Source organism: Anguilla rostrata, chromosome 15 (genome assembly GCF_018555375.3).
Source record: "Anguilla rostrata isolate EN2019 chromosome 15, ASM1855537v3, whole genome shotgun sequence".
Taxonomy (NCBI): domain Eukaryota; kingdom Metazoa; phylum Chordata; class Actinopteri; order Anguilliformes; family Anguillidae; genus Anguilla; species Anguilla rostrata.
Genome location: NC_057947.1, coordinates 5,480,467 through 5,502,982, shown reverse-complemented (window position 1 = coordinate 5,502,982; position 22,516 = coordinate 5,480,467). Strand labels below are relative to the sequence as shown.

Below are 22,516 nucleotides of genomic sequence, written 5' to 3'. Positions count from 1 at the left end.
TGCAGACAAGAAAGGGAAGAAGAAAGCCATTGCTACCGTGAATCATAGCAGTGTTTTGTGAAAGCGACCCAAACGCAGGAGTGATTACCTCATTGTACACGTGATTAGAAGCACTGGTTGTCAAAATGTGGGTTGGGACCTACTGCCGGGTGCCAAGAGTTTTAACTTAGTGGCAAAAATGCATTATTTACATCATATCTCTTTCCAACAGTCAGTTAATACACTGCACTAGAGACACACGCAGAGCACCATTTATCCGTAGTTGTTAATCGCCATATTTTACATTCCGTTTTTTAACATTTTCACAACATACTGTACACAGGATCAGATCTGTGAACTATGCGATTAAAAGGGAGGGCTTCAAGAGCCTGCAGTTATTTGTCAGACAGAATCGTATGAGGCTAACCTGTCCAAGTGATTTCAAGGTTCATTTTTTTGCGGGTACTCACCTATGCTGAGCACGTGCAGTACTACCTCCAGCTCTACTTACTGTAATAACCACCCACCACCTAATCTGGGTTCCACAGAGCCCAGTGTATGTCTGAGAGGGAGCACAGGTTAGCCAGTCACTGGACCCCCCCACAGGAAACCTGGAGACTGAGAGCTGGAGCGTACAATAAGCGCAGTGTAGGGTCACAGTAGCAGTGCAGTATTTGCTCGATGCGGAAAACTATAAAACACGCACATCCAAAACCTCAGAAAGCAAACCTCTTTGAAAGGTGCCGAACAGGGCAGTGAACCGAATGAGGATGAGTCTCGGTGCCGTACTTGCTCCCCAGTGCAATGAATTTATTAATAGCACCAAACAAGACTGATGCCTTGAGCCTTTGTGGTTCCCCATCGGAATAATGAACAGCCACAATGGCCGGATGGCCTTTCTCTGGGGAGCAGTGCGGACTCATCGTTGTCACCCAGAGTGCTCAGCATCCTGTGGACGACGGCTGTGCAAACCTAGTGACCAGGTCGAGGCAGGCCAGGCACGTAAACAAAGGGCACACAGACCCCCGCACTGCAGTTGCACCACTTCACAAACTTTATTCATCACAAAGTTAGAAAAGAAATATTATTTTTCCATATAGTATTACTTTTCTGTTTTTTTTGTCATTTTATCTTTGACTTGTCTATGACAGATACAAGGAATGCTACAGAGTAATCACTCACTATAACGAGTGGGGAGGGTTGCTGTATCTAAGGAAAAGAGAGGAGGAACTTCCTACAGTATAAGACACACCCCCCATCAGTACCCTTGGGGGCGGGATTTGTGAAACTTCCCAGACAACAGCTCTGAACACATTCATAAGTGTGAGTAGGCTCCGATTGAGATGACACTCCCACTTTTACAGTATATATACATATGTGTAGTAGGGCGAAATACATTTTAAAACAGTATGATTGTTAAAAAAGAATATAGAGGTAAAGAGTGTGTATATGAATGTATAACACTTTCATGACACTAACAGAGGTACTCTGACAAGAATGTTTACCTGAAGGAAGGAGTGAGCTAGAATACCAATAATGAAAAAAGACAAGCAGTCCAGCCACTGACTGCCCCCATCCCCAAGATAGGAGCTTATCCCAGTCACATGAGGAATTATCAGACTTAAAAGCAAAGGTAACGTGAGATCTGTGCTGACTCTCGTAAGGTTCCGTGGACCAGAGAGTTCAAGGGAGGTAAACGGTCAAACAATTATTTTGGAACCTTTCACCACGGCCAACTGGAAGATGTCCCTGAAGCAGCTGTTGAACTCTGGTCCTAGGGGACCAGTATTCCTATGGGCCAAAATTAGATATATCACTTAAGTCATTAATTAGGTTACACAGAAGGGTTCGTTAATGTTGACCGAGTTGTTAACCCATGAGAACAGGGTCCATGAATTACCCCGGCACCCACTGGAGAAAGAAAAATGACTATTTAAATTTTCCGTTGCCTTTTCTCACAAGTTGGAATGCCCATTTATACCTGTAGGCCCGTCCCATTGCTGGAACATCCTTTCAGTGCTGTCTTAGCTGCACACGTTAGCGTATCACGTTACAGTCTGCGCAACGAGGGACTGAGCGAATTACGCATTGCAGCACAGGACTCCCAGTCAGTCACCACTGGCCCGGCCTGAAACAGGGCACAGTGCTGTACTGCCGTTAGAAGTCTCGGCCAGCTAACACCATCGGGGAGCCCTGTGTTATTCATCTCGGAGCCGAGACAGTGGGGGCACGCGGCTTCGTGTTCAGATAATTCCCCTTGTGACCGCTTGTGGATCGAAGCGGAGGGACAAGAACAGGGCTGTGAGGAAGAGGAAGACCACGACGAAGAGGAGGAAGGATGTGAGGAAGAGGAAAAAGCAGTGATGAAGGCTGCCGGGCACGAGGCACAGCTCACTGGGGCAGGGCTTTCAGGATGGCGTTGACCTCCTCTGCCACGGCCGTCAGAGCGAACTCAAACTGGTCCTGCAGGGGGGAGGGGGAGACGGCTCACATAAACATGTGAACACACAAAGTCACACGCTCACAAGTATGTGTGCGAATGCACACAGACACACAGACAGACACACACACACACACACACACGAGCGGAAGCAAACACACACACACGCATACACACGAGCGGAAGCAAACACACACACACACACACACACGAGCGGAAGCAAACACACATACGCAGGCACACACACACGCACACACGCACACACGCACACACGCACACACACACGCATACACACACGCTGGTTTTCCCTGCCCCTGCTCTGTGGCGCTGTGGATGATGCTGTACCTTGGTGCCCACCATGCCCGGTCTCTGGTCACGAATGTGCTCCAGGGTTGCTGCAATGTCGATCTCCTTTACCCCTAAGGCATCCACATAGACACGTGTTAGTATCACACACACACACATACACACACACACACACACAGCTCCTAATGCATCCACATAGACACATGTCAGTATCACACACACACACACACACACACACAGCTCCTAATGCATCCACATAGACACGTGTTAGTATCACACACACACACACACACACACACACACACACACACACACACACACACACAGCTCCTAATGCATCCACATAGACACGTGTTAGTATCACACACACACAGCTCCTAATGCATCCACATAGACACGTGTTAGTATCCACACACACACACACACACACACACACACACAGCTCCTAATGCATCCACATAGACACGTGTTAGTATCACACACACACACACACACACACACACACACACAGCTCCTAATGCATCCACATAGACACGTGTTAGTATCACACACACACACACACACACATACATACACAGCTCCTAATGCATCCACATAGACACGTGTTAGTATCACACACACACACACACACACACACACATACACAGCTCCTAATGCATCCACATAGACACGTGTTAGTATCACACACACACACACACACACACACACACACACACATACACAGCTCCTAATGCATCCACATAGACACGTGTTAGTATCACACACACACACACACACACATACACAGCTCCTAATGCATCCACATAGACACGTGTAAGTATAACACACACACACACACACACACACAGCTCCTAATGCATCCACACAGATATACACATCTACTACTACATCTACACAATCCACATATGTGTAAGTATCACACACACACATATACACATCTACTACAACATCCATGCAGACCACCCATGTAAGTACTTACATACACATGCGCGCACACACACACACGTCTCTCAAAACACATACACATATTTTTCACAAAACATGGTTAAAAACTACATATTGAATAAATAATCTTTGATTAATACTTCAGAGGAACAAGACAGACATTTCTGTATTCAAGCCATCCTCAGCAACACTTCCCCTGCTGTAATGTATAATAAAAAGGGCACATAACGCACAATAAAGTAGTTTGAATTTAAAAACTCTGGTAGAGCAGTTCTTTGTCTAGTCTGCCCTCCCTTCTAAGTGTCAAGGATGACTTCTTACTGATTGTTTTCTTTGCAACATCCAGTAAGAACTGAACAGCTCCAATGGAGTAATACTGTCTCATTCAATTAAAATCTATTAATCCAGATTATATGGGCCTTTGTTTATAATTACTTGGGGAATTCTCAGAAAACTGGAAAAAAAAATCTGTTTAACTAATAAATGCAGTCAAACTATCAACTGTATCTACTGAGGTGGCATGCAGATTATGAGCAATTCTTTGGTTAGCATAGGCTAACCAAATCACTGGCCTTTCCAATGTCGTCCAACAGCTGTGGCACTACTGCACATATTAATTATGCTGAATTATGTATTTCAGGTACAGTATTTCCTACACAGTAATCCACACTGGATCATATGCTAAGTGCATGTAATATAATGTAATGTAGTGCAGGTGGCAGGTGGTTGATGTTCACCTTTGGCCATGCGATTGAGAACCATGTCTATCAGGATGTAGGTCCCAGTCCGCCCTGTGCCATCACTGCATCAGACAGAAAACACAACCCATTATCTGTGCACAGCACAACACTTTACTGGCAAGAGTAGCTGCCAATGACCGCCTACAGCTATTGTAACACTGAACAAAATGTACTATCTGCTTTTTTCCAGAGACTCTGCTGTCACCATGTGGAAAATGCATATATTGCAGTTATCAGTTTACCTGCAGTGAACAATGATAGGGCAGGACCGTCCTCTGTAGCACTTGTTTACCTTCCTGGGGAGAGGCAGAATAAAGATGGAAGGAATGGAAGAAAGGGGGGAGAGGGTGGAGGGGCAGGGGGAGAGTAAAATTGAGACAGGGAATAAAGAGGCAGACAAAGACAGAAATATCCGTCATGTGATGTGATCAGGAAATGACATCACTCATATGGGCGGCATTATTAACCAGCACATGATTAGTATTGCAGTTTACTGTGAACTGTGTACGCGAGCTGTGTGTTACTCTGCACAGGCAAAAGGCAGAGGTCCAGGGGAGAGGAGGAAGTGCACCCTGAGAGATAAGAGGGCAGAGGGCAGGCTTAGCTGAAGCTGTGATTGGGTGCATGTTTAAATGGGGGAGGAATATTTGATAGACAGGCAGCATCACCCAGTCCTACAGAGGGGGAGGGGCGAGGGCGATGGGCCATCCGGCCAGCGTCCCTCCCGCTGCAGTCACATCTGCCAATGATCATTTTTGTGACTATGCAACTGGACCCAGAACACTAGCTGCAAATCGCAAAAATGACACTGACACATGTGCAAAGCCCACGACCCTTACAGACCTCCATGCCACAGAGAGAGAGAGAAGACAAGAAGAGAAAGAACAGAAGACAGAAGAGAGAGAGAGAAGAGAGGCAGAGAAACAAAGGCAGGCAGAGGAAAAGAACTCAAAAGAAAGGGATGCATAAAGGGTAAAGACTGAGAAAGTGTTTGTGTGTGTGTGTGTGTGTGTGTGTGTGCACGTATGTTAGTACACAGTCCTCAGTGTTTTCATGTGAATTCAGTACACAAGGTGTCCTGTAGGACAGAGACGGTATCTTGCAGTACCTCCTGAAGTCCAGCAGAGGGCGTGTGGAGGTGGGGATGCCATGGGCCGGCCAGCTCAGGAAGTGGAACTGCGTCAGCGTGCGCGTTTCCTGCGTCTGCACGTTCTTCAGGTAGAAACTGCGCACCAGGAAGTCATTGCACCAGATGTGCTCCGACACCAGGTTTACCTGAGAAACGTGTCACATTGTTAAACACACACGTGCACAAAGCACGCACACACACACTATACACACACGTCTACACACACACCCACAGCAGACACTCACCTCATAAACGTGGTATAGGGAGGACCCCTCATCAGGCCAGTAGCGATCGCACTGCTTCTGTCCGTCCTCAACGAGAGCCGTCATCATCACTATGACTGTGCAGCCACTCTCCCACACCATCTGCAATACAGCATCAGTATCACTGCAACACACCAGCACTGCACCGCGCACGCAAACACATCTGCAACACACACTAACTACGACTGCGCACACTGTACACATACACACAAGCACCATCTGCAATGCACAATGACAAAATGTGCACACACAAACACACTACATATTGTGTAACACACCATAATCAGCCGCGCATACACACACGACATGTACAAGGCACAAGCACTCACAGTGTGAAACGTACTTGCCAGAAGTCAGCGATAGTGTGGGACAGGGGTCCTTGGGTGGCGATGTAAGCTGGCATTCGAGGATCGTGCTCAATCTGGGGACACAGTGAGGTTTCAGGTCAAAGGTCACAAACATCACAAGGAATCTCCTCATCTCTCCTTCAGGGGGCAGGGCAATGTCTCATTGGTCACTGTAACCGTGTGATTATTAATGAGGAAATGGACTCACACTCATGAGGGCATACTCATGCCACAGCGCTTACAGCCAGGATGAAAAAAACATCCCTGGCTAAATAAGAGAATGCGGAGGCAACGGCACAGCTTACTAAGAGACTAAGTGATGTAGCAGATAGCTACTAAGATGCAATGATTAGCCAATGGAATAGCTACTAAGAGCTAACATGATGTACATGAATAGCTTATAAGGAACGAGCTGGAAGCTAATAGAGTAACAGTGATGTAGCCTATGGAATAGCTTAATAAGATGCTAACAGTGATTTAGCCAATGGAATAGCTTAATAAGATGCTAACAGTGATGTAGCCAATGGAATAGCTTAATAAGAGGCTAACAGTGATGTAGCCTATGGAATAGCTTAATAAGAGGCTAACAGTGATGTAGCCTATGGAATAGCTTAATAAGAGGCTAACAGTGATGTAGCCAATGGAATAGCTTACTAAGAGGCTAACAGTGATGTAGCCTATGGAATAGCTTAATAAGAGGCTAACAGTGATGTAGCCAATGCAATAGCTTACTAAGAGGCTAACAGTGATGTAGCCAATGGAATAGCTTACTAAGATGCTAACAGTGATGTAGCCAATGGAATAGCTTACTAAGATGCTAACAGTGATGTAGCCAATGGAATAGCTTACTAAGAGGCTAACAGTGATGTAGCCAATGGAATAGCTTACTAAGAGGCTAACAGTGATGTAGCCAATGGAATAGCTTACTAAGATGCTAACAGTGATGTAGCCAATGGAATAGCTTACTAGAGGTACAGTGATGGCAGATAGTACAAGAGCTAACAGTGATGAAAGATAGCTTACTAGATGCAGTGATGTAGCCAATGGAATAGCTTAATAAGATGCTAACAGTGATGTAGCCAATGGAATAGCTTACTAAGATGCTAACGGATATAGCCAATGGATAGCTACTAAGAGGCTAACAGTGATGTAGCCATGCAATAGCTTACTAAGTCTAACATGATGTGCCATGAATAGCAAAAATGCTAACAGTGATGTAGCCAATGGAATAGCTACTAGAGCAACAGATGTGCAAGGAAAAGACTAGAGTAACAGTGATGTAGCCAATGGAATAGCTATAGAGTAATGATGTAGCCAATGAAGCAAGATGCTAAGTGATGTAGCCAATGGAATAGCTTACTAAGATGCACGATGGCTAGGAATAGTAATAGATGCTACAGTGATGTAGCCAATGGAATAGCTTAAAGCAACATGATGTAGCAATGGATAGCTTCTAAGATGCTGGCATGATGTAGTCGGCCCTGAGTAATCTCCGCCAGTTCACCGAGTGGTCATCTGCAATAAAACAAGAAAAATACTCATGTCACAATGAATGAAAAGACAATGAAATTGGACCAAAGGAAAGTATGCAAACTGGGCAGACGAAGAGCGGAGACGAAAAGACGGAACAGAAGAAGAGGCAGAAGTGGCAGCGAGGGGGGCAGGGGCAGCTCACAGGGTACAGACTGAGGGTTGCGGTTCTTCTTGGTGTTGCCCTGGCTCTGGGCGGCCGTGGTGGAGCTGGGCTCGGCCTGGTAGGAGCACAAGGCCTCCCACTCATGAGCCAGCCGGTCCTTATTCTGCAGGTGATCCTCCATGTAGGCCTGGGAAACGGAACACTGCGTTAACCTCCAGCTCAGACCCCGCCATGCCTACTGCAGCACAGACACACTCATCTCACACAGCCATGCCTACTGCAGCACAGACACACTCACCTCACACAGCCATGCCTACTGCAGCACAGACACACTCACCTCACACAGCCATGCCTACTGCAGCACAGACACACTCACCTCACACAGCCATGCCTACTGCAGCACAGACACACTCACCTCACACCACCATGCCTACTGCAGCACAGACACACTCACCTCACACAGCCATGCCTACTGCAGCACAGACACACTCACCTCACACCACCATGCCCTACTGCAGCACAGACACACTCACCTCACACCACCATGCCTACTGCAGCACAGACACACTCACCTCACACAGCCATGCCTACTGCAGCACAGACACACTCACCATGCCTACTGCAGCACAGACACACTCACCTCACACAGCCATGCCTACTGCAGCACAGACACACTCACCTCACACAGCCATGCCTACTGCAGCACAGACACACTCACCTCACACAGCCATAGCCTACTGCAGCACAGACACACTCACCTCACACAGCCATGCCTACTGCAGCACAGACACACTCACCTCACACAGCCATGCCTACTGCAGCACAGACACACTCACCTCACAGCCATGCCTACTGCAGCACAGACATCACTACAGCCATGCCTACTGCAGCACAGACACACTCACTCACACACCATGCTCTACGCACACAGACACAAACTCCTCACACACCATGACCTACTGTGAGAATAATTCAAGTTTCCATTTAGTTTTCGATGAGAATGTGATTCGTAAAGTGAGGGACACTGACCAGGATCATGTGACCGGTGGAGATGTCCATGTTGGCCTGCGTCGGCTCCTCACACCAGGACGGGGTGCTGCTGTGGGAGCTGGGACTGTGCTGGGCGCCGTCGCTGAACTGGGACGACACGCTGCTCACCCTGGACGTGTCCGCACCTCCCCCGCCCCTGGCCCCGCCCCCACCTCCTGCCTCCTGACGTCCAGAACTTGCTGCCATGCGCGACAAAGTCCTAGGCACGAACAGTCTCTGTAAAGGAGTGTACTGGTCCAAAGTTTCATTGTTGTCCTGGTTCATGAAAGCACGTCTCTATGTGGTGTGTACCTGGTCCTCATAGAGCAGTCTCTCAGGTGTGTACCTGGTCCTCATAAAGCACGTCTCTCTCAGGTGTGTGTGTACCTGGTCCTCATAAAGCACGTCTCTGTTATGTGTGTGTGTACCTGGTCCTCATAGAGCACGTCTCTCTCAGGTGTGTGTACCTGGTCCTCATAAGCACTCTCTCTAGGGTGTGTGTACCTGGTCCTCATAGAGCACATCTCTCTCAGGTGTGTGTACCTGGTCCTCAAGAGCACATCTCTCAGGGTGTGTACTGCTCAAGGTCCTCATGAGCACGATGCTCTCTCTGTAGGGGTGTGTGTGTACCTGGTCCCCATAGGGCATGTCTCTGTAAGGAGTGTGTGTGTACCTGGTCCTCATAGAGCACATCTCTCTCAGGTGTGTGTACCTGGTCCTCATAGAGCACATCTCTCTCAGGTGTGTGTACCTGGTACTCGTAGAGCACATCTCTCTCAGGCGCGTGTACCTGGTCCTCATAGAGCACATCTCTCTCAGGTGTGTGTACCTGGTACTCGTAGAGCACGTCTCTCTCAGGTGTGTGTGTACCTGGTCCTCATAGAGCATGTCTCTGTAAGATGTGTGTGTACCTGGTCCTCATAAAGCACGTCTCTGTTATGTGTGTGTGTACCTGGTCCTCATAGAGCACATCTCTCTCAGGTGTGTGTACCTGGTCCTCATAGAGCACATCTCTCTCAGGTGTGTGTGTACCTGGTCCTCATAGAGCACATCTCTCTCAGGTGTGTGTACCTGGTCCTCGTAGAGCACATCTCTCTCAGGCGCGTGTACCTGGTCCTCATAGAGCACATCTCTCTCAGGTGTGTGTACCTGGTACTCGTAGAGCACGTCTCTCTCGGGTGCGCGTGTACCTGGTACTCGTAGAGCATGTCTCTGTAAGATGTGTGTGTACCTGGTCCTCATAGAGCACATCTCTCTCAGGTGTGTGTACCTGGTACTCGTAGAGCACATCTCTCTCAGGCGCGTGTACCTGGTCCTCATAGAGCACATCTCTCTCAGGTGTGTGTACCTGGTACTCGTAGAGCACGTCTCTCTCGGGTGTGTGTGTACCTGGTACTCGTAGAGCATGTCTCTGTAAGATGTGTGTGTACCTGGTCCTCATAGAGCACATCTCTCTCAGGTGTGTGTGTACCTGGTCCTCACAGAGCACGTCTCTGTAAGATGTGTGTGTACCTGGTACTCGTAGGGCGTGTCGACGCCTCCCTCCGGTCCCAGCCCCAGCTTCCCAGCAGCCAGCAGGACGGCGTGGTGCCGCAGGCAGACGATGGTGAACGCGGCCACCAGGATCCCGCCCACGCAGGCCACGCCCACCAGCGTGAGGAACACCCGCCGAGAGCTGTCGCGAACTCGTGTGTGCTGGGGCAGCCCTCGCCCATCGCTCATCTGCGCGAGAGAGAGAGAGAGAGAGAGAGAGAGAGAGAGAGAAGGTAGGAAGAGAGGAATTTGTCTGCTGAATGAAGCTCTCAGCCTCCGTGTAAACAGTCTGGGCTCAGAGCCACCATTACTGCTCAGTGACACGCGCCACCCTCATCTACCACAAATAATTAGCCATCCGCTGCCCCCACCTCCCCCTACCTACTTTTCGTAATTGCAGACATGTATACAATACTGGTACAAAGAGAACCCCCCCCCCCCACCATGGGTTAATGGGGACACCCTCCCCCCCCTCCCTCACTAATTGCTGTTACTATAAGTGTACAGACTCTGATTGTACACAGAACGAGATAGAGAGAGAGTGGGGAGGAGAACGATGCGACGCTCCCCCCAGTCTGTTGATGTTGCCACGGTAACAGCGAGCTCACTGGGGACTCCGGAGGACTGGCGCTGGCGTGCGATCAGCTCGGCTCGGCGACCAGCGCGGAGTCCTCGCGCGTCCTCGCTGCATAATGACGTGTCATGACGCGCCTCATTTTGATTGCTGTAGACCTCGGATCAGGCACCGAAAGTACATTCCCCAATTCTCCCTCTCACTCCCACTGCCATGGCAACAGCAACATGCTCCACATAATTCCAGACAGTCAAGAGGAGAGCTACTGTAGCATCGAGAGAGGAAGGGAAAGATAAATTTTCCATTGTGAAAAATACAGTTTTTACTCAGAGGTATGATTTTTTGACACATTTTCATTATCCCTACCCCAATTTAAAGGGCTTGAAAAACTCAAACGGTCTATGTCTATGGGGGGGGGGGGGGGAAGGACACACAGCACCATGAGCTATGTGGTGTGTTACACTGGCACAGGGTCAGAAGAGGAGTGGGTATGGCTTTGGAGAGGAAGCAGAGCAGCAGCACTCATTACAGGGGACAGCACAAAATGCATGACTGCCCCATTCTGCTTCCACACCAGCATCAAGAAGCAAAAGGTCATTTTAGGGTTGGGTCCACCACAGAAAGCCCACCAAGCTGAAAGATCACACAGAAGAAGCCGCTCAAGGCATTAAAGGAACGCAACTGTAGGGATGAAATATCTTACATAATAGCTTATCCTACAGCCCTTTAAAATACCCTAAACCAGCCCTCTAAAACATCCTAAATCAGCCGTCTGTAAAAGAGCTTAATCAGATGTCTAAATGATCCTAAACCAAGCCTTTCACACATCCAAAACCTTTAGCCCTCCAACACATCCCATATTCTCCTGGGTTTGCATCTGTTCCACCCCCCCCCTCCTCACAGAGCCCTGGAATGTGTGGGAAGAGAAGAGGAGGGCCGCGGGACAGGGGGGTTAACGGGGCGGAGCAGGGGGAGGCTCACCTCCTGCCCCACTGGGGCCCCCAGAGGGGGAAGAGAACAGAGGGACAGGCGCTTTGGGGTGAGGGAGAGACGAGGCGCCTCAGGACAACAGGACAAAGGGCCCCGCTGCCCCAGCGACTGACAGGCAGCAGGGCGGGGCAAGTAGGCGGGGCAAGAGGCGGGGCATGGGGGGGGGGCAAGAATGGGCGGGACAGCATGGGAGCGAGAGGGGAAGGTGGAAGGACAGGAGGTAAGAGGGAGAGCGGGGAGAGCAAGATGGGCCCAGTACCACTCAATCCCCACGTGTGTGCGAACACACATCCACACATACTCAGTCACTCACAGATAGACAAACTCGCACACACCAAAGCATGCACACTTGGCTGTCCACACACACACACACACACACACACACACAGAAAAAGTCTTGGCCCTATCACAGTGTTATTTTACATGTTTTTAAAAAGTAATTTTAAGCGCTGTGTAACATGTAAAAGTAAAATGATCTGTTCCTCATGTTTATAACCCAAAGTTTTAGCAGATTCTGGTACCCTTCCCACCCCACCGTGTTATTCTTAGAAAGGGAAGCAGCCTGCACCCCTGGGTCCCAGGACCTCTCTCCAACCCCTGCTGCCCCCTGACCCCTTCACTCACCCGCAAAATCTGGGGGTCCCGTCAGGCCCCACCCAGCGCTCACACCCACAGAGCCCCACGCTTTCCCAGACAAACATCGCTGTCAGTACCGCAGACTCCGAAACTGCGCTCTGTCCCCTGCACACTGAAGACCCGCCCTCAGCAAAAACACACTCCCCACCGCATCAACAAGCGCACCCTGAATCCCATATTACACAAGCACACCTTCCCCCAATCATACCCCACCTTAATCAGGTCACGCCCACCCATGTACACCATCTACACCATCCACACCACCTACAAATTCACAGTCTATGCTACCTACACCATCCACACATCTACGCCGACAGCCCATACCTACACCAGCCACACTAACAGCCCAAACCTACACCATCTATACCCCCCATCACTTCCACAAAGAAAAAGTTCACATTATTTTCAGAAAACAGCATTGTGTGTGTGTGCACTTATGTGCACATCATACACGTGCATGTATATGTACGTGTGCATGGGATACTAAATGTGTGTGCTACTGGATAGTGTACATGTGCATTTCTACATGGAGCTAGTTGAGACTAGTTCCTTTCTCTCTAAAGGGCCTTCCTCTATCTGGCCTCTTCGTCTTCCTCCATAATATTCATAAATGGGCTGCTCCATGAGCAGAATATGCAACAAACTGCAGCAACTATTCTTACCTGCTGAAAATGTGACTGTACCACACTGATGGGATAAAATGGCTGAATGTGTGATGCATATTTTTCCATGCGTTGGATGAGTGACAGGAAAAGGAGGAGAGCGGAGAGTGAACAGGGAGTCTCAGAGGGAGGTGGGTTCCCCGAGGAGTTAATAGTGGAGGCATCTCTACCGAATTCACCAGCGCCTCCACAAACATCAAAGAAGAAGAATTCAGTAAAATCTCAGACTCAGACCTCCATAATCTTATATCGAACCGTTCAAAACGTACGTGCTGTTTAACGAAATTGGTACGATGTGGTCATGTTTTCACCAGGTCAGGTGTAGGCTACACCATGTGAATACGGCTTGCTGCTTCACACCGCTGCTGCTTACCTACAGAGGCACTTTCCCCTCCACTATTTTCCTGAGGGAAACCCTGAACCTGATGAAGCTGGTTGTGATGATAAAGATGATAATAATTATAAAAGGAAAATTGGGTGCTTTTATGTCATTTAGAGGGTGATTGTGAGGGAGGGGTTCTGAAGGCCCGTGCGACTGGAGTCATAGGAGTGAAAGGCTGTTGTGGGCCACACATGCAGAGGTGATAATGCATTATATATCACCACACTGATGTACAGACAGCACTGACCCCCGTAACCACAGCAACCGCCTCACCTGACATCACTGTCTGAGAAGGGGGACAGCAGAAGGAACAGTGGGAGGTTAACCCACAGCAAGTGAACGCATACATACACATACACACACACGCATGTATGCATGTACACACACACATGCGCGCGCACACACACACACACACACACATGCAAGCACACACACACACACACAGTGCATGCATACATGCATATACACAAATACACACACACACACATGCACACGGTGCACTAGTGCAAGTGAGCACGCACATACACACACAAACATGCACACACATATGCACACACACACGCATAAACACTAGCACAAACCCACACACACACAAACGCACGCATACACACACACACACACACACACAAATGCATACACATACAAACGCACACCCACACACAAACTTCTTAATCAGATATGGAATCTTGTTTGTACAGGTAGGTCCAGTCGGTGGTACAGACTTCATTTCCAGCTCTCAGCTGGTGCTCCAACAAAATGGAGGCTTTTCCATTTGGGATAAATATCATATTGTACACCATGTTACACCAGCTCCAGAGATGCGCAAGAGCATACACCACAACTCAGCAGCAGGTTCAGGCTAATAATACTAAGAATGTGGTGCCTGGATAATCAAAAGCCTGTTCTGATTTCCCCAAGCTCAGTATGAAATGAATTCCATACAAGATATTTTTTTAAAAACTCCCTGCAATATCTCTGTTCTCAAACTGAGACTGTGCGTCAAATATTTGTGAACCCGGAATGCAGTAGCAGATTATAATCTCACATCTGAAGACAGAAATTTGCCAATTCTGTTACTGAGTGATAAGGAGAAACCTTGTGCAAGCATATGGTCTTAACGCATGATACTTTATTTCTATACAGCGTCATTACAATTGCATACAGTCAGTTAAGACTATACAATTGACATTTATACACAGTGAAATGTTCAGTGTTAAATCAACTCTTACAGAGTACATTTGGTCCCTGTCGGACTCATACGTAGCCTACTCTGCTACAGCTGAATTAATACTTAACATTTTACAGTCATGAAATAATATCATTAAAATATTTACCGTCAGTAATAGAGCATTTCACTTCATTAATCTCGTCAAATTTCGCATGCCATTTAGAGAAACAAAATCAATGGAGTTAAAATTACTACTATTCTCGTAATGATTATAATGTGTCTTGAGTTTGTTCTATTCTATCACTATCGCTGATCATTTAGCCTATTTGTCGGCCTACTGAATTATAGTATCAGTGCGTTTTAAAGCCCGAATTAATACACTCAAAGTTTGTAATGGGGAGTTTATGAGGACTGGTTGTAGTTATACAATATTTTCGCGTGACATCGCAGGTCAGACAGGATTTTCGAGAGCAGCGATATTCCTTCGCGTGTCTGTACAATCATCCGTCCCTTTTAATACCCCATACTAAAACAGTTGCTCAAAATCTTTTCAAATGGCGTGTTCTTTTTCTTATTTAGAGCATATTGTGCTCACTTCAGAGACATGAGGTTATTTCGGCAATAGTATACCTATATATCGCATTGAAGGGTGAAAATGTCACTTTATTGTTTAAACAAAATATTGAAATTAGAGCAGCTGTCTGCCTAACATTTAAATGTATGAAGTACAAGTACTATTCCAGGATACCAGCAGAAGGGTACAAGCATAGCTACTGATAAAACAGATATCGTTGGAAACAGTTTAAACAATTAAACATTTAAAAAATATAATACGTTATAATGGCAACGTATTGCTATTAGTCATTTGTCATTTAACAACACGAAATAATATGAACGAAAAAATGTGCTTTGCCTCCATATATCTGAGATTTTATTCTTTGAAGTGGGAGAAGCATTGGAATATAACTCACCCGAAAACATCAGCATTAGGCTACTCGCCGCCGTGATAAAACCGCTGTCCGGTCCTTGGAAGGTCCGGACAGAAACCGATCAAAACAAGAAAAGGGAAGAAGGGTGCATTTATCTTGCCCTTTCCTGAAGAGCTCTTACTACTGAAAACCCGCGATTACTCCGGCCGAATCATAACGACAAACTACATTGCCATGTTTATATACGAAGGTGGAATTTAAAAATAAAAGCTTTGCATGGGGAAAAATAAAGCAGTGGAAAGGAACGACCAAAGAGTAAAAAAAAATTGAAAAAAGGGAAATGAGTGAGAAACGGAGTAAAAGTCGGCAGTGCAGAAAGGAGAAGAAAACGTGCGACTCAGGGCTGCGTTTCCTCGGCTTGTCTGGAGGCCCGTCTCGCGCAGATACCCTATTCACCGAGCGCCGCCACTTGTCACATCAAAAGGGGTTGCCGTGGCGACAGCTCCACATGTTGCTGATGGTGATTAGTGTGCACGAGGCGGGGGAAATGTTCTGGATAGGCCGTCCAGAGCAGAAAATAAAAGAATCGAGAGGAAGAAGGGAGGGAGGGAGACTAAGGAAAGAAGGCAAACCGCTCAAATGGATGAAAATTGAATAGTTTACTTGAATTACAATTATATAAACACAGTCCATCCAGAAGACGAATTTGTTGTCAGAAAAATTTGCCTTTTAGCAAGAGTGCACTTTGTTGTGTATATTTATATGTAAATACAGTGGTAATATTTTAATTACTATTTAGCTTATATAAAAGTAATTATATGTTAATGTTAAGTTTCTCTTGCATCCATTGCATATTGCATCTGTTTTATTTTTTCTTTCTGAATAATTTATCATAAATTCTTAATTATAACAGTGAACAGTGGAATATCTGTCAACATTATAAAACTTACAATAGCAACTTAATTGCTCCAGAATATATATATATTATCTAAGAATGGGACTGTACTCTGTAAAACATCTCCTTAAAAAAGGAATGTCACAAAACTGACCGAAAATTGAGAAAAAAGCTTGTGGTACCATTATGATATCCTTAAGAGCCATATTGCAAGATATAACAAGACTCTCTCTATTGCAAGGCAAACTCATTTTTATAAAATTATCAATGATAGTGGCAGCAGCCCTAGAGTCCTCTTTTCTACCAGCAACCGCTTGTTAAATCCTGGACTGGTTTAGTCAAGCATCAGCATCAAAATGAGAAGAATTTGCTGTATTCTTCAATGAGAAAATTTGTGAATTTTCAAACCTGTATTTCCCAAACTCTCAGAGCATAACCTGATTTACCCCCTTGTTCTCCACCGAATAATATGACCACCTTCTGCAAAATAAATAATAGTGAACTCTATGGCATTGTAGCACAATTGAAAACCTCTTTGTGCTCCCTTGACCCAATTCTGAACAGCTTTTTAAGAAATGTTTTTGATTATATAGCCAATGATGTGCTAGATACAGTCAATGATTCTTTATTATCAGGCATCTTTCCTGGTGATTTAAAAAAGGCTGAAGTGAGACTTCTTTTTAAGAAAAATAACCCAGACTGCTCAGCAAGCAGTAAATACAGACACATCTCCATTTTGCCTTTCATGAGCACAACACAAAAAAAGCAGCTTTGAAACTATTTATTGATCATGGTCTGGATTTAAAGTAAATCATTCTGAATCATTTTGTGAAAGTCCTGAATGACCTGAGAGCATGTGAATGCAAATCATTTGCTTGTCTCTTATTCTTTTAGATCTTAGTGCTTAACTTAGGCCACATTATTCTTATCCATCATCTTAAACACTGAGTTGGTCTCACTGGAAAAACATTAAACTGGTTTGAATCATGCATAACTGGGAGAAAAAAAACTGTGTCAAAGGTACATGGACATATGTGTGGTGTTCTGCAAGGGTTCATTCTTGGGCCACTTTCGTTCTCCTTAAACATGCTTCCATTGGGTAAAATTATTTGTAAATATGATGTCAGCTTTCACAGCTATGCAGATGACATGCAGCTGTATCTCTGTTTTACCACACGACCCTGATGCCTTAACTCAGTTGAGCTGTATAGATAGTATTGTCGACTGGATGAGCAAAAACTTTAATTCAATGAGGACAAAACTGAAATTGCACTCATAGGAAAGAATGGATAGAAAGATAAAATAGCAAACGTGGACATCTAGCTGCTGAAGACAAATCAGAAGTGAGAAATCTTGCTGTCATACTTGATTCTGAACTCTGAAGTTTTAAGCCTTTCATAGATTATGCAACCAAGACGGCCTTTTTCCACTTGATAAATAGCACACCTCAGACCATTCCACTCCCTGAAAGATGCTAAGAAGCTGACACATGGATTTGTTTTGAGTAATTTAAATCATTGCAATGTGCTCTTGACATGACTGCCAAATAAACTGATTGACAGATTACAACTAGTACAAAATGCAGCTGCCAGAATCTTTACTAAAACGAGGTAAGTGAACACATCATGCCTGCTCTGACCTCCTTACACTGGCTCACCATATTTACTAAGAGTGATTTAAAAGTATTCTTACTGGTTTACAAAGCTTAACTTAATGGTTTAAGACCATTATATGTTTCTGATTGTTTGTCGGCGTATGTTCCGTGCCGAACACTCAGATCATCAGCCTCTGGTTTATTTAACGTCCCAGGAATGAAACATAAGGAATCAGCTGAAGCAGCACTTTGCTTTTATGCTCAAAAGGCTTGGAATCCAAAGCCAATTGCTACTGGTCAGGCAACTACTGTGCACAGTTTTAAGCAACAGTTCACTGCTCATTTTAGCTTTCTTTTTTTGTTATTATTTATTTATTTTCCTTTGGTTTTACTGTTTTAATGGTATATGTTTTTATTATGTTTTTAATTAAACTTTCCTAATGTTTTTAACTTTATACATTTTATTTTGTCATTCTATGATTACTATGTTTTATTTTATTATGCTAGGAAAGCATTTTGAGTTGCATTTTAATGTATGATGAGTGCTATATAAATAAAGATATTATTATTATTATTATTATTATTATGTGTTAAATCAGTTGGTTACAGCCTGCCTCTGTCAGTGACACAATAACTGTACCCCACTGATGTAGTGATGCATGACAGTCTATGACTGCAATCTTGAGTTACATCCCAACAGCCCGCAGATGGTCCAGCTGCTTGACCTCTGACCTCTGACCTCTGAGCTCTGTCAGGAACTGGTGCAAGCTTTTGAAGGGACATTTGGATTACGTAGCCAAATGACAGAACTGACTTACAGTAGCAGGAATAATAATGTGGGTCTCTAAAACGCTACAGCGTTTTCAGTACAACAGCATCTGTAATTCTGAAACAGTATGTCACAACCTGTCAGTTCCTTACAATCCCCGCAGGACATCGCATAAGTGATCTGCAGGTCCTACACCTCTCGAAAACATTGGAATACATCTGAAAATGACCGAATGTTTTATCCAGGTCTGTTTTTTAATAATATATAAAAACTGAAGAGACACTGAAAACCATCCCCTTTGTGGGGCCCCCAGCCTGCATTGTTGAGCTTTCTGCTGTGTGAAAAGCAACTGTGCTGTGCTATACTGTGTGTGTGTGTGTGTGTTTCTGTGTGCACGTGCGTGTGTGTGTGTCTGAACTGGAACAGAAACAACACACTTCAAATAAATGAATTAAGACCAAAAAAAAACAAGAGACGGATTGGGGGGGGGAGGGGGGGGCTTCACCACAAAATGAATACTTGAAAAGACACAGGTGTAGCCCGTTCTCATTACCGAGGCAGCGAGAGAGAGAAAGAGAACAAAGAAATATGGAGCGAGAGAGCAGGACGGAGATAAGAGAGAAATGCAGGATGAAAGAGAACAGAGAGAAAGAGAGAGCAATCAAGGGTACTCAGACTAAATGCACAGCCACTCCGCGAGCACTGCAGCATGGCTCTGAACACACAGAAACACTGCTAACGCAAACAGGCCAGAGTGATGGACACCATTTTGCTCTGAAATGATGTACGTTATTCCACATAGATATGCTCCACACGGAAAGGTCTGCATATTACTCCACATATTTAAAAGGCCTGTGTGTTATTCTACACTGAAACAGCCTGTGTGTTATTTCACACTGAAATGGCCTGTGTGTTAATCTACACTGAAACAGCCTGTGTGTTATTTCACACTGAAATGGCCTGTGTGTTATTCTACACTGAAACAGCCTGTGTGTTATTTCACACTGAAATGGCCTGTGTGTTAATCTACACTGAAACAGCCTGTGTGTTATTTCACACTGAAATGGCCTGTGTGTTAATCTACACTGAAACAGCCTGTGTGTTATTATTATGTACACACTCAAAAAAGAGGGGTGGCAAAGGAGGAGAGATGGATGAATATGGTCTGATAAACAGCACAAAGGGAAAACAGAAAAGAGCATGCAGAGAACAGAAGGAGGGAGAAGATGGAATGAAAACAAGAAGAGACAAGTCTAGAATAAGAAAGGATAGGAAGGGACAAAGGACAGACACAAAGGGGGGAAAGAGAGGGATGAAATGATACTGATGTGAGAGAGAGACAGATGACATCACATGGATAGCAGGATAGCAATGGGTTAAAAAGATTTTTTTAGATTCCATGTGAAATCCATCAAAATGCATGCACTATGTGTCAGGTATCTGCTTCAACCAGTAGCACACAGATTAGACTGAGGAACTACTGGATCTACCCCCAGGAACAGTGAAAAAAGCTTTCTATGTTAACAGCTGCCGAGAGTAGCGATTGGGTCATTTACATTGAATTAATCATTACTGTATACACAGCACCTCCCTCAGTACCCCTGGAGGAAATTGCCGTTGCAGTCCTGTGATATAATATTCTCACAACATGGCCCTCCCTCAACATCCCATACCTACAGGAATACAGGACTGCCTACAGGAACACAGCCATACCTACAGGAACACTGCTCTACCTACAGGAACACAGCCATACCTACAGGAACACTGCTCTACCTACAGGAACACAGCCATACCTACAGGAACACAGCCCTACCTACAGGAACACAGCCCTGTTTACAGGAACACAGCCCTATTTACAGGAACACAGCCCTATTTACAGGAACACAGCCCTACCTACAGGAACACAGCTCTACCTACAGGAACACAGCCCTACCTACAGGAACACAGCCCTATTTACAGGAACACAGCTCTACTTACAGGAACACAGCCCTACCTACAGGAACACATCTCTATTTACAGGAACACAGCCCTACCTACAGGAACACAGCCCTGTTTACAGGAACACAGCCCTACCTACAGGAACACAGCCCTGTTTACAGGAACACAGCTCTACCTACAGGAACACAGCCCTGTTTACAGGAACACAGCTCTACCTACAGGAACACAGCCATACCTACAGGAACACAGCCATACATACAGGAACACAGCCCTACCTACAGGAACACAGCCCTACCTACAGGAACACAGCCCTACATACAGGAACACAGCTCTATTTACAGGAACACAGCCCTGTTTACAGGAACACAGCCCTACCTACAGGAACACAGCTCTATTTACAGGAACACAGCCCTGTTTACAGGAACATAGCCCTACCTACAGGAACACAGCCCTGTTTACAGGAACACAGCCCTACCTACAGGAACACTGCCCTACCTGTCCAACTTCAGACTGCAGGATGTTCAGGTTGGTCTCAGGCGGCTGGAAGGCCTTTTCAGCCACTGCGGAGCAAAGAGAAACAGCAGGACTGAATGCACACTCTCAGACCTGCGTCAAGCAAATTAATACTTTACATTCACATTATTAACAATACCTTATATCAATAATTATATCATATATGATTCATGATTTAAATGCAATCAAATTAGATCAAATACATGTAAAGTATAAAACAGAGCTACTGTATAAAGGCTTTTGTCACTCACCTGCACCTTCAGCTACCTGCTCCGCAGTCTGGTTATGGCTGTTCTGCTGAATGTTTAACATCAGGGCGGCACCCACCACACTGCGAGCACACGTAAGAGTACACAGTCACACATGCTCACGCACACACACGCACACGCGCACACACACACACACACACACACGCACACGCACACACACACACGCAAGGCTACGGGGCAGGTCATGTGGGGTGTAGGGCCCCCAGGCAGGACAGTTTGAGGGCGGGGTTCGCACCTCTGGTTGGTGACAGCGTAGCCGTTCCCCTCCGGACTCTGCGAGCCCCCTCCCGCAGTGGGCCCCATGTTCTTCTTGTCCATCTCCACCCCTTCCTCCTTCAGACTGGCCCCCAGAGTGACCGTTAGGACCTGAGGGGGCCCCGAAGGCCGGGGCCCCTCCGGGGCCGGCGGGGCCGCCCCGCCGGGGGCAGGAGGGGAGGGGGGCCCGGGGACCGCCCCGCCGGTGTGTCTCATCGCTCCTTCCATGAGCTCAGCCTGTGTGGGCCACAGAGCACCCGGACACGCGTAAATGTGACATCACTCATTCACTGTGTTTCAGTGACCTGTCTGTGACAGAACACTGTCCTATTACACCAAACATGACCCATAAAACCTGCAGGAGGGGAGGAATCCATCAGGATCTCATGCGTTTCTGCATGTGCACACAGTGCCCCCTTCTGGTAGGTAGGTGAGCATGCACTTCATCGACTTAAAGCTTTAAGAGACTGTGTAAAAACTTTTATTCTTAAATTTATAGAGTTCATTAAGCCTAAAGGTAACACATTTACTTTGTTCAAATTCATAAACAGGAAAATAATACAATTTTGTTTTAATGTAAAGTGTGTCATTCCTT

At 46.0% G+C, this 22,516-nt stretch overlaps 1 protein-coding gene across 1 annotated transcript in view; it reads right to left on the bottom strand.

Moving 5' to 3' along the window:
• Positions 1–1,010: 1,010 nt before the first annotated feature.
• Positions 1,011–22,516, bottom strand: part of LOC135241262 (receptor-type tyrosine-protein phosphatase-like N) — a 38,023-nt gene continuing 16,517 nt past the window's right edge. Inside the window, 14 exon segments of the mRNA XM_064311497.1 lie at positions 1,011–2,442; positions 2,765–2,838; positions 4,408–4,472; positions 4,653–4,706; positions 5,519–5,685; positions 5,785–5,904; positions 6,146–6,277; positions 7,654–7,664; positions 7,825–7,972; positions 8,815–9,034; positions 10,286–10,536; positions 21,380–21,444; positions 21,649–21,728; positions 21,902–22,158. Of these exon segments, the coding sequence (XP_064167567.1) occupies positions 2,371–2,442; positions 2,765–2,838; positions 4,408–4,472; positions 4,653–4,706; positions 5,519–5,685; positions 5,785–5,904; positions 6,146–6,277; positions 7,654–7,664; positions 7,825–7,972; positions 8,815–9,034; positions 10,286–10,536; positions 21,380–21,444; positions 21,649–21,728; positions 21,902–22,158 (1,716 nt within the window). The 3' untranslated portion in view covers positions 1,011–2,370.